General features: G+C 49.0%; 1 protein-coding gene across 2 annotated transcripts in view; it reads right to left on the reverse strand.

Annotated features, from left to right (window-relative positions):
• Window positions 1-292: 292 nt before the first annotated feature.
• The window catches only part of PAX7 (paired box 7), a 151,907-nt gene continuing 137,748 nt past the window's right edge, over window positions 293-14,451 (reverse strand). For both annotated transcript variants that reach the window (XM_044996554.1, XM_044996553.1), the window contains 2 exons: window positions 10,545-10,791; window positions 293-5,103 (listed from right to left, as the gene is read on the reverse strand). In XM_044996554.1, coding sequence (XP_044852489.1) covers window positions 4,988-5,103; window positions 10,545-10,791 — 363 coding nt within the window. In that variant the 3' untranslated portion in view covers window positions 293-4,987. The remainder of the gene's footprint in view (window positions 5,104-10,544; window positions 10,792-14,451) is intronic.

Below are 14,451 nucleotides of genomic sequence, written 5' to 3' on the forward strand. Positions count from 1 at the left end.
TTTGTCATGCAGCTCCCATTTGATTGTGTGTGACACACTGCGAAGTGAATTAAATAATTTCTCCAAAGACACTTTTAATTCTTTTTTTTTCTTTTAATGTATAACAGTTATGCCTGAGTTACAGAGAGACACCTACAGGCAGCAGGTAGTTAAAGCAAATACCAGTTTCTCTTTCTATTCTACTACTCCATATAGCTGAATAAATTATGGTGCGATTATATATATACACACACACACGCACGCACACCCACGCACGCGCACACACACACACACACGCATACACATGGAGCAAAATGGCTATGAGTCAAACACAGAAGCAACATATCCGCAGTTACAAGGAATAAGGAATGTTCTATAGTGCTATGTAGATATTCCCCAGATGGGTATATGGAGGTGTTAGGGGTGATGGGGTTAAAAGCATTAAATACACAAAGTCTCTGAACAACAGGGGCTAATCTGCTGAACTGCAGAACATGGTGAGATAGTGACCAGCATGGTCTCGGAATGGTGCCGGTGGGTGGGGAGATAAAGCAAATCCGTTACTTCTTTTCCCACAAGGATCGTGTTCACAGGACTGGAAAAAAATCATCCTGGGAGAACGTCCATTGAATGTGTCCTTCAGTTGGTTCGTTTTTATTAAGCGCGGGATTTGTCTGGGTTCCCAGGTGTCCCTGCATCCCCATGGTTGGAATGTCTGCTCATTCGCATTTCATTTCACTTCAAGTGACTCTGGCCAGGCGTTCTCCAGGCTCCTGTGAGTCCGATGCTTGCCCGTTGCCAAGAGCCGCAGCTCCACCCTTCCTAGCGTTTCGCCTTTAGCGCATCTCTCCCTCCATTTTGCTTCCCCACCTCATCCCCCCAGTTTGTCTTTTTTTCAGCAGAACGGAGGTTGGCAATCCATAAAACAAAACAAAACAAAATCTTTTGACTTTCATACATTAACGTACCTTCAAAAAAGTAAAACACAAAAAAAAACCCCACCCCCCACCCACAAAAACAAGCCCATCCCACCCCAAAGATTCTGGAATGTATTTTGAAAACACACGATATGCAAATTTCTACGGTTTGCCCCGGTTTTTTTTTAAACTAGCATAGCACCTCACTGTGTTTTTAGTATATAAAAAAACGCAACTTTCTATAAACATACAGCACATGACCAGATATCCAACTAATATACATAAGTGCGAACTCAGGGAGAGGGTCAGAGGATAGCTATTCGCATGGGGCGTTTTTTCATATTCCTCTAAGAACTCTATTTACAACAGCAGCCAGGATGTTCGTGGACTTTCTGGTGAAGGTAATTGGTAAACAGATTTCTATAACGCTGCCTCTTTTTAAGACTCTTTATCTTAGGCTCCTGCACTCTGGCTCTTAGCTTAACTGAAGTTGTCTGTTAACAACATACCCACTACTAGAACCTGCTGTATGGTGTTGAGGGCCACCTTACGGACTGGGAGCTGTTGTGTGTCTGTTGCTTTTGTATATATGCCCACACAAGTATACAAGAAAACAAGGTGGGGAAAAGAGGAAATGCACCTTTTTGTGGGCGGGATCAGTGGTCAACCGTTTCTTGTTACAAGGTGGGTCTTTCCTGCTGGTTGTATCATGTGGCAGGTGACGAGAAAGCAGTTTAGTCAAAAATGGCTTTAATTAGTTGAAGTATAAAATGGCTTTCGGGACTTGGCATATTACTAGAGCTTTTTAATTGGCCTTCAGTGATAACAATGCTCAGTTAATGCAGGGGGCTAACATTTTCCCTCTGAACATTAGATTTCCTAACAGAACCAAGACATGCCAGGCTGCAGATTTCTAGGGCATGACAGCCCTTCTTGGGTGCTTATGGGCACTCAGCCGTCAATATTTTTTGCTGATTAATGCAGCTCATGGCATACAGCAATATCCCACAATGCACATGTTCTACGGCTGCAGCAGTACTTACTGGTGTCTGTTCAAAAACCGCAGGTAACCATGAGGTACTAGAGCAGATTTAAATGGCTGTTTCAGTCACGAGCTATCTCATGGAAACACCCTAACATCTGCTTCGAGCTTCCAGATGTTCCTTTGATTCTCCAGTTTAGATGTGGTTGGGGTAATAATGTTGTTATAGTTACTGGGAGGGACAGTCAAGCCAGTAGTGGGATTCAAAAGTTGCTCTTCCTCATTTCAGATCCAAACCAAAAGCACATAACTCTCCATTTTCCTTTTCTATCACACTAGCTTTGGGCAACACCTCTTGTCTATCATTTCGCCAGTTCGCCAGTAACCTCTAAGAAACCAGTATTCTTGTCCTCATCAACTCCCATTTTATATGCAGTATTTAGTCTTGGAAATGGCATTGTGAAACGCAAGAGCTAGGAAGTTCTATGATCCCGGGAAATTCTCCCATAGTTGAGGGGAGGTTCTGGAATCACAGATCTATTTGTTGCAGAGTTGGACAAGCAAAGGAGGGATTTGGATTCTCTGTACAAGTCACTGCAGAGGAGTCTATGTGTGCAATTGTCAGCATCCCAGCTACTGAACAGCAGTGTGTGTGTATAACTAAGAGAGATGAACCTTGTGTGTTAAAATGCTTTCAGGAGCTCAGAACAACAAAGCCCAGTGAAGCAGTGGGCTGGATGAAAAGCCATGGATGGTGTCTGATGAAATACAGAGCAACACATGAAGCAAAAATCTGCTTTGACTAAGACCTGGCAATTTGCCCATGTGGGCTGCCATGTCCACGGGAGTTGGCAACTTTGTGGTTAACAATTAAATGCAGCCAAGGGCCAGGCACCAGAAAGCCTGAAACTGCCCTGAAGATGTTGCTTCAGGTGTAAAGACAAGGACTGATGGTTTGAGGGAAATGCAAAAACGAAGAAGCTGAAGGATACAGGAAAGAAATCTGCCCCCTCACCCGCCCTTTAATCACACTGGGAGGCAGAAACTAGGTCCCCCCTACATCTCTCAACTCCACTGAGGGTATGTCCAATATAGGCACCAGAAAGTTGTACCTGACCGACCCGGCATGCAGCATCTGCTGCCAATCCATTGAACGTTGGACCTTACAAGTTGTCACTGGCTGGCACAAGTTCATTTAAAGGAGGGGAGCAGGATGGGTTGTTTCAATGGCAGCTTTCCCCATCCTCTTCAGGGTGATGAGTAAACAGTAAGTGTGTTCTTGGAGGTGAGCCATTTAAATGCAATCAGAGAGTGAAGGAAATCTAAATGTTTAGGGACCTGCTATAGCAATTTATCGGGATGAGTGAAGAGTGTTACAAATAAAAAAATAAATGGCAGAAACCCCATGTGGTTTGTGACTCATATATAACTTGTTATTCCCGGCTGGGTTTATCTGAACATTGAGTTGAGCAGGATCATGGGTTGATACAGAGGAAAGAGTGCTGTATGCTACAGAAAAGAGGGAGGCAAATCTGAACCAAAAAAAAATAAATCTGAGGCCTAGAGAGAATGCAGCTCCAAAATAAAGAACAGAGAAATATGAAGAGAAGGGACCAAGAGATCAGCCTGTCCAGAAAAGCACCAGATGATGGCGAAAAGGACGAGTTACTTAAGGTAAGAGACAAGTACTTATCCTGGTAGGTTGCGAAACAAAGAGGTGTGTGCATAAGGACACAAGAGTCTTTCCTCTGCCGTACAGTACAGCACAAATAGGTGCATTCTGTGGGTTTATGCCTCCCTCTCTCTCTGGCCAGTTGGAGACAGACTGTCGTGGTCACATTCCCACAGCCCTGTCTCCCCAGTGCGTGACGCCCACTCCAGTTTTGTGTGGCACTGTGCCTTAGCTAATGCACCTCCTCCGTCCCAGCGACTAACTTGTCACTCAGCCCTTCGCTTGAGGGGAGACCTCCCTGACAGGCACCTTCAGAACAAGTCTCATTTCATTTCAGTCATGTTCTAAGCAGCAGAAGGACCCAGTTCTGAAAGCTGAAGTGTCTCCAGCTAGGCCAGACACAGGCTCAGCTACAGCACCGTTGGGCAGCGCACCTCCATTGACATACATACACAGCCACTCTCCCTCACGGCCAGGATCAAACTCGCTGAGCGAAGGAAGGTCATTGTTCAGTTCTCACTCTGCACAATCAGACACCACCTGGCCTAAACAGTGTCCATGCCAGCCCTCCACACGCACATGCGCCAACATTTCTTACTGAATCTCCTGCTGCTATGGGATGCAAGTGGTTTTCAGTCAGCCCCACGCCATCCTGTCAGGATCTAGTTGGTCCCTAAGAGGAAAACTGAGTGTTGCTCACACCTGCCCCCAACTTCTCCTAACCCCGCTCAGCAATTTACATTTACACTTTCCAAAGGTCCCAGGTTGGAGCATTTATAGCATCCATCGAATCCCACCTTTGCTGAGCAACATCCCTGCCTGCTTCTTCCTTGCTATGGGATCCTATCAGCAGTGTGGGAGGTGGACAGGTTTGCTGTAACTTTCATTTGTTTTTTAAACACCTTCTTATATTTGGTCCAAAGGTCTTTTGGTCCCAAACGGCATCACCCTTAGTGATCAGCTTGGTTACTCCTTCTACACAATGTCCACCAAGTTACTACAATAAAAAAGAGGGGGAAAATAAAAAAAATATATTTTACAATGGAAAAAGAAATTCAGCGTTGACTGTGCCAACTACCGAGATCAATGGAAAGTCAGTAAGTGTGGGCAGTATGCCAAGCTGACCAGGTGGGCTGGAGGGAGGGCATGAACGTTAGGGTTAGTAAATGTATCCAACCCATTGTCTCTGGCCACAGAAGGAGTCACGGTTAAAGAGGCTGGGTTGGCGTCTTAGAAGAGTGCTCGGCAAGGAACTGGATAGATGGAGAGCCCTCCCCCCCTCTTTCCCGTCTCCTTCACAGCTTGAGTTGGTGCCGGGTGGTGGGGATTTGGAAAGGAGTGGTGTCCGGGCAGAGGTGGAACCCTGGAAGGCTGCTGGTGGTGTTTTCTGCGGTGGTACCAGGTTGCTGGAGTGGGTTGTTGGCACAGATGGGCTTTTCAGTAAGCCTGGCCTGTCTCTACTGGTAGGAGGCCCAGCACGGCTGAATGTTCTCCCAGCTTCATCCTGCGCTGTGTAGACAGGCTCACATTCTTGGCCAAATAGTCGACAGCAGCTGGGGGGCGGGTGGGGGGGGAAAGGAAGGGAAAAAAAACACAGCATGAGGATTGGGATTTGCGGGGCATGAGGCATTTTACGTCCATTAAAAAGAGGATAATAAACAATCCCTGCCACAAGGGGAATCGCCGACAGACAGGCCCAGCCATGGGGGGAGTTGCAGACGCATGAGCCCGGCCATAGGGGGGTGCAGGAGGTGTTGTGGACACACGTGCCCCACCACGGGGAGCAGTCAGACAGGCCCTGCCACAGGGAGGAGTCACAGACACATGGGCATCACCACAGAGGGAGATGGAGATGTGCATGCCCTGCTGTGGAGAAGGCTGCGTCACAGACACAAGGGGGTCCTCCATGGTGGTTGGGGGAGAGAGACAGTCCCCGCCATTAAGTTAGTCCCAGACAGACCTGACCACTGAGGGAATTGCAGACAGGTGGCCCCTGCCACGGGGAGCACTCCCTGACAGGCCCTGTCACAGAGAGAATTGCAGACAGGCTGGCCCCACTGTGGGGGTAGTTGCAGACACACAGGCCCCCACCATGGGAGGGGAGTCACAGACAGATAGGCCCAGGACCTGCTAGGGCGGCCTGACAGAAGAGAAAGCCCTGCTGGAGCTAAATACCGAGGTTGCATTCACAGAACTTTGCACACACATTGCTATAGATTCACTCGTCTTCCCCAAACCTAGTGAAAATGTCTGGAAAAACACAAGAATTCCCCATCTCCTATAGACAAGGGCATGTCCTGGGTAGCTGCCTAAGGATGAAGGCTGAAGAGAATGACAGCTGGTAGGAGCGCTGGGTGAGCGCAGAGATCTTCCTGCTCAACTCCCTGTGTTCCCTCACAGCCACAGAGCCCACCACTGATCTGAGTTACGCTGGTGTAAATTATTTCACTGGTTTCAATGGGGCTAGCCCAGTGTGAGTGAGATTAGAATCTGACCCAGACACTGTAGGTTGATACGTCTCTGATAGTTTCACTCCTCGCCTCCTTCCTCCCCTTCTGGGAGAAGCCTCTGCGGATCATCATCATGGAAGACACATTGGCAACTCCCGAGGTAATCCAGGGACTCTCCGTATCCCAAGTTGTGACCAAGTTCCAGCTCAACAGACCGCCCCATGGACTGAAGGGGAAGAGGGACAGGGCAGGATGGTGACACCGCTCATTAGCAGAGCTTCAGTCAAAGTCTCTCCCTCTCACTAGCTATAATGCCTCAAATTAGATTAATAAGGAGCTGGCAGGAGATGTGCCATCGGTGCCAATGAGTAAACAAATTTCAGCCATCAACATCTTGTCAGATGCCTGCCCCAAAGGGGGTCCCTTCCAGACACAAATTCTTATTAGACTTGTCATATCTATTAGAATTCCTTTCACGCTTCTGCGTTCCATCACCGGCATCATTAGCATGGCTCCGGCCTCTGGGAACTGCAAGGACCACATTAATCTGGCACCCCTGCTCCACACCGGCTGGGACAGAACGTGCTGTGCGTTGCCTCTGTGCATGAGTGTTCATGGCTTGGGCCACGTGAGCGGCAAATGGACTCGGGCACAGGATAAAGTTACATTGAGGTGTGAAGGGCAGCATAAGGCCTATGAGGGAGTACAGTCCCCGAGGTGGCCTACCAGCACTGGAGTCTGATGGGACCACAAGACTGGGAAATGGGGTGTGGATTGGGGTGCATGGAAGATCCCGGAAGAATGAGATTCCCATGTCCCTAGTTTGCTCGGTCCTAAGGCTTAGCCCTGTAAATTTGTGCTGTGGTGCATGTGTCTTAGGTGGGTGTGTACACGTGAGACGGGCTAGTAGACCACATTCGTTCCTGACACATTGCCCATACAATTAAGAGTGCTCTGTGTGTGTGTGTGTGTGTGTGTGTGTGTGTGTGTGTGTGTGTGCTGGTTTTGTGCATCCATCCTCATGTATACCCCCCCCCCACGCTGACATTTGTGCAAGGCATGGGCTCCGACACGTACTTGCCGAGGGAGGAAAAGCAGGGTGAGCTGGGAATATTAATTCTCCTGGGAAATTAGTACTTTCTGAAGGTTGGCCAGAAGTTGCTCGTCCTGTTTTGGTCATCACTTGGTGTTAGAAATGTGGTGGTATTATTATTAAAAACCAACCAACTAACCAACCAACAAAAGCCACCCGTCAATCCCTTTCTACACCTCTGGGAAGGGTTCACGGGAAGTGGGTCATTCCCTGCCAAAAATCAGAGCTGGTTTAATACAGAGTGGAAATCAAAACAAAAAGAAATGCACAGGTGTGTGTACGAGTGGGACTGTGCGTGTATGCCTGGTGCTGAATACCCACAGTTCTCATTGACTCTACCAGGTATCGCATGTGCTCAGCGTCTCTTAGATAGACAGATAGATCGTGTTCCCTATGGACCTGATCCAAACCCTGTTGAAGTCAATGGGCTTTTGAGCAGGCCCTGCACAGGGATCATGTATATATAGGGAAACTGAAGCTTAAAATGCATCTCATCTTAACACACATAACGTTGGTTTGTGGCCACACTTGCCATCCAGCATCCCATTGAAAGGGAACAGTTGGGCTTCACTGGCTCAGTTCCCAGCAATGGGAAGAAGTGGTGGAGGTTGTGTGTGTGTGTGTGTGTGTGTTAAAAGCTTCTCACCCTACCTTCACCTCGGCAACAGGAAGGGACCCTTTGTGGCTGGCTACCTGAATGTCTCTGGGGAGCGCGGCACATCTGGTCTAACTCTGTCAATCGTACGAGATTTGCTGCTGGGCACAGAACGTTTGGGAGCCCGGGTTCTGATTGAAATAAACCGGAAAACGGTCCCACTGCAAACCGAGCCCGGCGGATTGCACCGTAAGCTCAAAACCAGACTTTGAAATGGGATGAAAGTCTAAACACTCTGCAGAAAAGAGGGAGACACGAGACAGAAACAAAAAAGGGGAGACAAATAAAAGAATATCAAGGGATTTGAGCGGACGGTTTCATAAACCCAGAGAGCCCCCAATAAGAATTCCGGCAGCAAAACAAGACAAGCGTTTCTTTCTCTTCTCTTCTCCTTTTTGATCTTTCCCTTGTCTTTTCTCAACTCCTTCTTTTTATTTTTAAAATGTATCCCCCCCACCCCACCTTTTTTTTTTTTTTTTTACACACATGGGGTGTGACTAACGTCCTGCCTGAAGGGATCTTTATTGGAAATACATGGTATTGGAATTTGTTTAAGATTTTTATCAATAGCACGTGTGTCCAGCCTCGCATCCAGAAGTGAGGGGAAGGTCAAGGGGTCGCAGATCAAGCTCCCTAAAAACAAAAAGAGGAGGGGCGAGGGGGAAGCTGCTATTGATCCTGTCTGCCGCCACAGCCGGTTCTCATTTAGCCATAGAAGTTAAAGACATTAAAGGGCTGTGACGGAGAGGGGAATAAAAAGCCACGGCCGAATGGAAGGAAAGGTCACCGAGGACAAGCCATGGGCAAGCTGGAGAGCTAGGGAGGAAGAGGATGCACCTTTAACCCATTGCGGGTCGCTCTCTCACAACACACACTTATTATTAGTTTAACACCGGCAGGTGAGCCCTCTGCCAGGGTCTCTAGTGTTTCTGTGACCCAGCCGTTCTAGAGGTGAAACCGACCCTCCCAACCGCTGTCTTTTGAGCCTGATCTGTAGCCCATGGAAAGACTCCATTTGATTTCAGTGAGCCTTGGCTCAGGCGGCAGATCTTTGACACCAGCCTCGCCTCAGGGGCAAGCCGGGATGCTCAGGATGCCTTACGCAGGCTTTGCTGCCGAGATGAGCCAGTCCCCCAGCCCTCAAATCTTGGCGGCTCAAATAAGTCACAGCTGGGTTCGGGTCCAGATCTAAATTTCACAACAGTTTTGAGTGTGTTCACACCCAGGATTCTGACTCTGGCCTATCTCTAACTTTCCTAGAACCAAACCTGGCTGACAAGGTTTTGCCAAACCAAGCAATCCCCACTGTTGGCCAGCGGTAGTAGCAGAAGTCACAGATTCCCATACCAAACCCTTTGCCTCTCTCTCTCTCTTTCACACACACACACACACACACACACACACACACACACACACACACACCCTTCCAGCATTTTTCTTGACTGAAGCAACAAGTGAGGTTTGATGGGCCAGGCCTGCGTTGGTCACAAGGAAAATGGTGGGCTGGAGACATAAAAGGCCCAGTGGCTGTGAGGCATTGGAACTGGCACCACGCTTGGAATGGTCACTTCAATTCCACCAGGGCTGGGACTCCTGGTTATGATGTCGCCTATGAAACACACACATGCCTGGCAATTTCCCCCCGTCAGCACTGATTTCAAAAGACCTCTGTATCAGCCACTGGGTGGCCATTTCCCATGCTATCCTGAGTCAATATTTCTGGAAGGAGACTCCCAGAAGGGACATTTCAGGAGAATCTGGGGACAGGTAGTGTGGTTGTAACATTTTCACAGTCAGCAATTTCTGAATGTTGGGAAAGGCATGTTACCTCCATTCATCCAACCACTCATCCTCGTCCTTGAGGTCAAATTGATGCCATAGCAACAATAATTCCTATGCAAATTTGGAAGCGGGTGGTTGCATTAAAAGCACCCGAAATTCCAGAACCTGTACCTGCTGACGGGGTGTCTAATTCATAATGAAAAGGCTAGAGAAACTCTCTCTCTTTCATTTTTGTTTCTTTGCTGCTTGGATTCTGTTCCCAATAGGGCTGCATGTGCAGTAGCAAAGTGGCCACGACCCCACCTCCGTGTGTTTGGCATGAGTCTCTTCTGCTTGAGGAAGCCCCAAAGGTGAGAGGGTTTGTCACCTTAAGTATCTATCTGATGGAACCCTTGGTAGTTTAAAGAGATGGTGGGGGTGTTGGCAGCTGGGTCAGAACTGAGTAAAGGGGACTGTGAATTGTTTGACTGGGATGGTTTTGGCAGCTGAGGAGCCGTGGTGTGCATCACATGCGTTTTTCTAATGATTGATTCAAGCTGTATTGATATCCGCCCTATATTTTTATTGACAGGTTGGGTTGGTGGGCTAATGCCTGTGCAGCTGAGCTCGGTCCCTTGGCTAGGGATGTCACGTCTACATCTCCTTGGACAGAAGCAGGGTCACCATGATGTAGGGCCTCTGAGGGTGCAGGAGTAGGAGATGGGGAAGCAGAGGGATTCCGGAGGTACCCCTCCTTCTCTTACAATATACATATTCCTATTTAATATCTTTCATTCAGACTTTTCCAATAGATGGCAAGTGAGTGGGGGACCCTGTACAGAGCACGGAAAGAGCGGGACAGTGTCTGTTTGCTTAGTCCCTAAAGAATGATTCTCTGTACAGACGACATCCATGGGAATCCATTCCTGAGTGCAGAGCCAACACCCCATCTGACTGCTGGTTCCAATACCCCAACTCCCCCCGCACCTAACTCTGCTTAAGTCCAGCCGACTCTCTGGTGGGCTCGATACTCACTTTGTCCATACTGTCCATACTGGTAGCTGGCCACGGGGTCCACGCTATAACCGGTGGTGCTGTAGGTGGGAGGGCAGTAGGACTGCGAGGTGGGGAGGCTGTCAACAGACTTGATGGAGTCGCTCCGCTGGCTGCAGCTGGCGGAGATGGAGTTGGTGGTATCCAAACCACCATGGAGGGGAGAGATGGAGAAATCAGCCTGGGGCTGTGGCGGAACGCCACTCGGGTTGCTTAGGATGCTCATCACCTGGGGAAGCAAAGGGGGAAAGCATTGTCGATGGGCACACGAACAGAGCATGCTTAGACCCAGCAGGATCTGCCGCCAAGTGGCCTTGTGACAGCCAATATCTATGGTGGCTTTTAAGTCAGTTTACGTTTGCCAAATGGTGCCAGATTGAAGACCCTGGAGGATAAAGTCAAATAAAGATAGAATAAAGGTCATCAGATTTCTGCCATCTTGGGCTCCCATCTGAACCAGATCTGAATAGTAAGCTCCCACTTTTGGATCCAACCTGGAAGAGCAGGTTTTGATCTGGGGATGTGAATTCACCCACCCCCTATTCAAAAGCACAGGTAAAGGAAAGGGGGTTACATTGCTGGTAGTAGCTCAGCCCATCTCAAAATTAAGGCTGCACCTAAATGATCTTCCCACTTTGGGACTGTAACCACAGTTGGTTCATTTTGCAGAGAAAATGCCTGTTAGAAGAGAGGGGTTTGTAAAGCAGGATGGAGTGAGTCAGTTTGCCTACAGGGCTGGGAACCGGGCCCCTGATCCTACAAACCCTTGTGCACCTGCTTCACTTTACTACCACAGGCAGCCCTATTGAAATCAGTGTGGTTCCTCGCGGTTGTAGCGTGTGTAAGTGTTTGCAGGCCGGGAGCTGAGGACCAGGAGCCGAGGGGAGGAGAGGCGTCTTTGACACATCTGGGCTGATCCCGTCACCCGTCACCGGGTAAGTGCAGGCTTGCGGCGTTTGTGCTGGCAGCTCGCCCGGGGTGGGGGGCGGGCAGCGGTCACCTCGGGAGCCAGCGTGGAGCTCGAAAGCAGAAATGTCGAAAATCTCCACATTTAGCATAACCTTATTGACATCAATTAAAGTGGCAAATTGAAAATATTTGCAGCCCAGCGAGAGGCAGAACAAGCCCTTTATCCCCTGCCGGTGGCCTGGGGAGCTATTGTGCAGAGGGTTCATTCTTCGGAATGACACAAGAGGGGATTCCATAGAACAGCTATTTCCCTCTCTACTCAACCCCATCGCCCTCCTCCCCTCCCTCGCTAAGGCAGGAGCTTATCCTGAATGATGGGGGGGGGGTGGATTGACATTTGCTTTTTCACCCTCCCCCTTCCCCGGAAGGACTCAGGAGTCCAGCAACGACCCTTTCCCTAGATGGAGTGTCACCTCCCGACTCGGGCAGGCTGAGCCCCTTCTCGGGGATTTGTCTGAGCGTTGGATTCACAGATCGGCAATGGCTGGCCCCCTGGGGAGAAGGAGGTGATGGGGGATTGGAGAGGGTGTCATCTTATCAGCTGGAAAATCAGTATAACCCCCATGCCTGCGGTCTACTGGGCTGGGGGTTCAGAGTTCCTCCTCTTCCTCGCACATTATTTCAGCCCCAGGCTTTGAGAGGAAGGGCATCACAAAGCCAGCAGCAGTAACTGCTCTCTCTGCTAAAGCCCTGCACATACTATACGGAGCTGTCCATAGATGTATCATCGAGGACGTCATCGTCTTTTCCCACAACATTTTTGGAAAGGGATGTGAACCCTCCTGCGCCATGGCTTACGCCAGCCTGTAGCTATTGGGGATTGGCAAGGAAATTTCTCTGGGAGCAGGTTAGCCCGTAACTGCTACTGCAGGGTTTCTTGCACCTTTCTCTGAACCAGCTGATACTGGGGACAGGTTGCTGGACGAGACAGATCAGTGGCCTAACCCAGAATTGCAAGTCCTATATTCTTGGGCCATCCCTCTGGCTCCAGACGCATACTGCAGCCTTTGATTCCAGGTACACTACAGAAAAGGGGGCTCTTCACCCTGGGATCCCAGGGGTTTCCATCATCTTTGTCCCAAGGAGGATAGCACAGGCCCCTGGAACTCTAACAGGCTCAGCTGGGAGCTCAGCTGATTTCAGATGACAGGATGGACTAATGCAGTGGTGTCAAACTCCTGTGGTGGAAAGGGCCAAATTCCACTTTAAGTCCTGGCCCGGATGCCCAATGGGATCAGCGGTAGCATCTGGCCTTTAAGTGCTAACTAAACTTTGAGTTACTGTTGGATCCCTCGGTAGAAAAATAAGTCTCCCTTTGGGCCACTACTATTTCTGCCCTTCCCTTGTCTTCTTTCCCCACCCTCCTTTCTCCCCTTCTTCCTTGTCTCTGTGTCTCTCCTCTGCTCTTCCCTCTATGTTTCCTTACAGCAACACCTGTTTCCAACCTCCTGGAGCGTCTCTCCTACCCCATCCCACATTCCCCCTGCTGAAATGATCAGCTCTGCAGTAGTTCATCTTGATGTTCAAGTGTGCTCGTTTGAATTTGACGGTCTAATGAGCTTTACCGGGGACTGGGGATTTTACACCTCTCTGAGCCATTGTTTCAGGCTCTCTGAAGACTCAGGAAGGCAACACTGCACTGGTTCTCCTTCAGTTCATATTTGGAAGTGTTCTTCACCATCACGAAGGTCAGAAACCGGCTTTTCCACTTTAAACAGATGCTGAGATTCTGCTTTAAGTGGAATTTGAATGGGACATGCAAGTCACATAAATACATCAGGCGGGCTGGATGAGGCTGGCAGGCTGCCTGTTTGACACCCCTGGTCTAGTGTAACCTGATTTCATATGGTACGGCAGGAGCTTCATGACTAGGTGAATTGGCTCAGAAGGAACTGATCATCAATGGCTATTTATTATTATACATATATCTAGGGCACCTGCCCCAGGCATATGTGGGGCCAGTCTGAGATATTAAATTCAATTCATGGCTAGGATCAGGTGCACAAATGGCTGGTGTTAATTATTTTTGGAAAGCATTAGCTCAGTTAACTGAAGGCTAAGCTATCACCTCCTCTCTCCTCCTGCTCTCCTTAGTGAGCTGTCCAGGCCTCGCAGTGCTGTACGGCTGAAGATTTGGTCCTAGTATAAACCCAGAGATGTTGCGTGTAGAAATCATGTGGAACTGAGCGGTTTTCTTTCACTTTGAGGTTGAGGGATTCTATGAGCTTTCAAAACCATAAGGTGACGCTCAGGCGGCGCCTCACTTGCACTCTGGCAGCGTAAAAGGGCCTCAGCGTGGGTGCCAGTTACATCTACACTCCTTTCAGGGCCGTGACGAGACGGAGTGAGGTGAAGTGGTCTTAGTGTAAATGAGACTCAGGCCCACAGTATCCCAACCTGTGAGAGTTGAAACCGGAGAAAAGTGAGGGTGACCAGATGTCCCGATTTCATAGGGACAGTCCCGATATTTGGGCCTTTTTCTTACCCCCCAGCCCCTGTCCTGATTTTTCACACTTGCTGTCTGGTCACCCTAAGAAAAGCCGGCACAAATCCCTGCAAAAAACCCACAGCCAAGTTTCATACAGCTGAAGCCAAGACTCCTGCGCTCAGTTCCCAGCTCTGCCCCTGACTCTCTGTGACACCTTGGGAAAGCCACTTAACTTCTCTACAGTTTCCCCGTTGCAAAATGGGATTGATACTATCTCACAAGGGTGTCGAGATCCTGAATTCATACATGCCTGTAAAGAGCTCTGAGATCCTAGGACATAAGATGCTGTGGGACAGAAGTGCAATTACTGTTGTTATATTAGAAGCCAAGAGGATCCCAACATATCAGCACCCAGAGGAGACTGTGGCATCATTGTGAAGCTCTGTGCCCCATGCACTACAGACCCAGGTACTCTTAGGCAAACAACATCGG

Source organism: Mauremys mutica, chromosome 21, assembly GCF_020497125.1.
Source record: "Mauremys mutica isolate MM-2020 ecotype Southern chromosome 21, ASM2049712v1, whole genome shotgun sequence".
Classification (NCBI taxonomy): Eukaryota; Metazoa; Chordata; order Testudines; family Geoemydidae; genus Mauremys; species Mauremys mutica.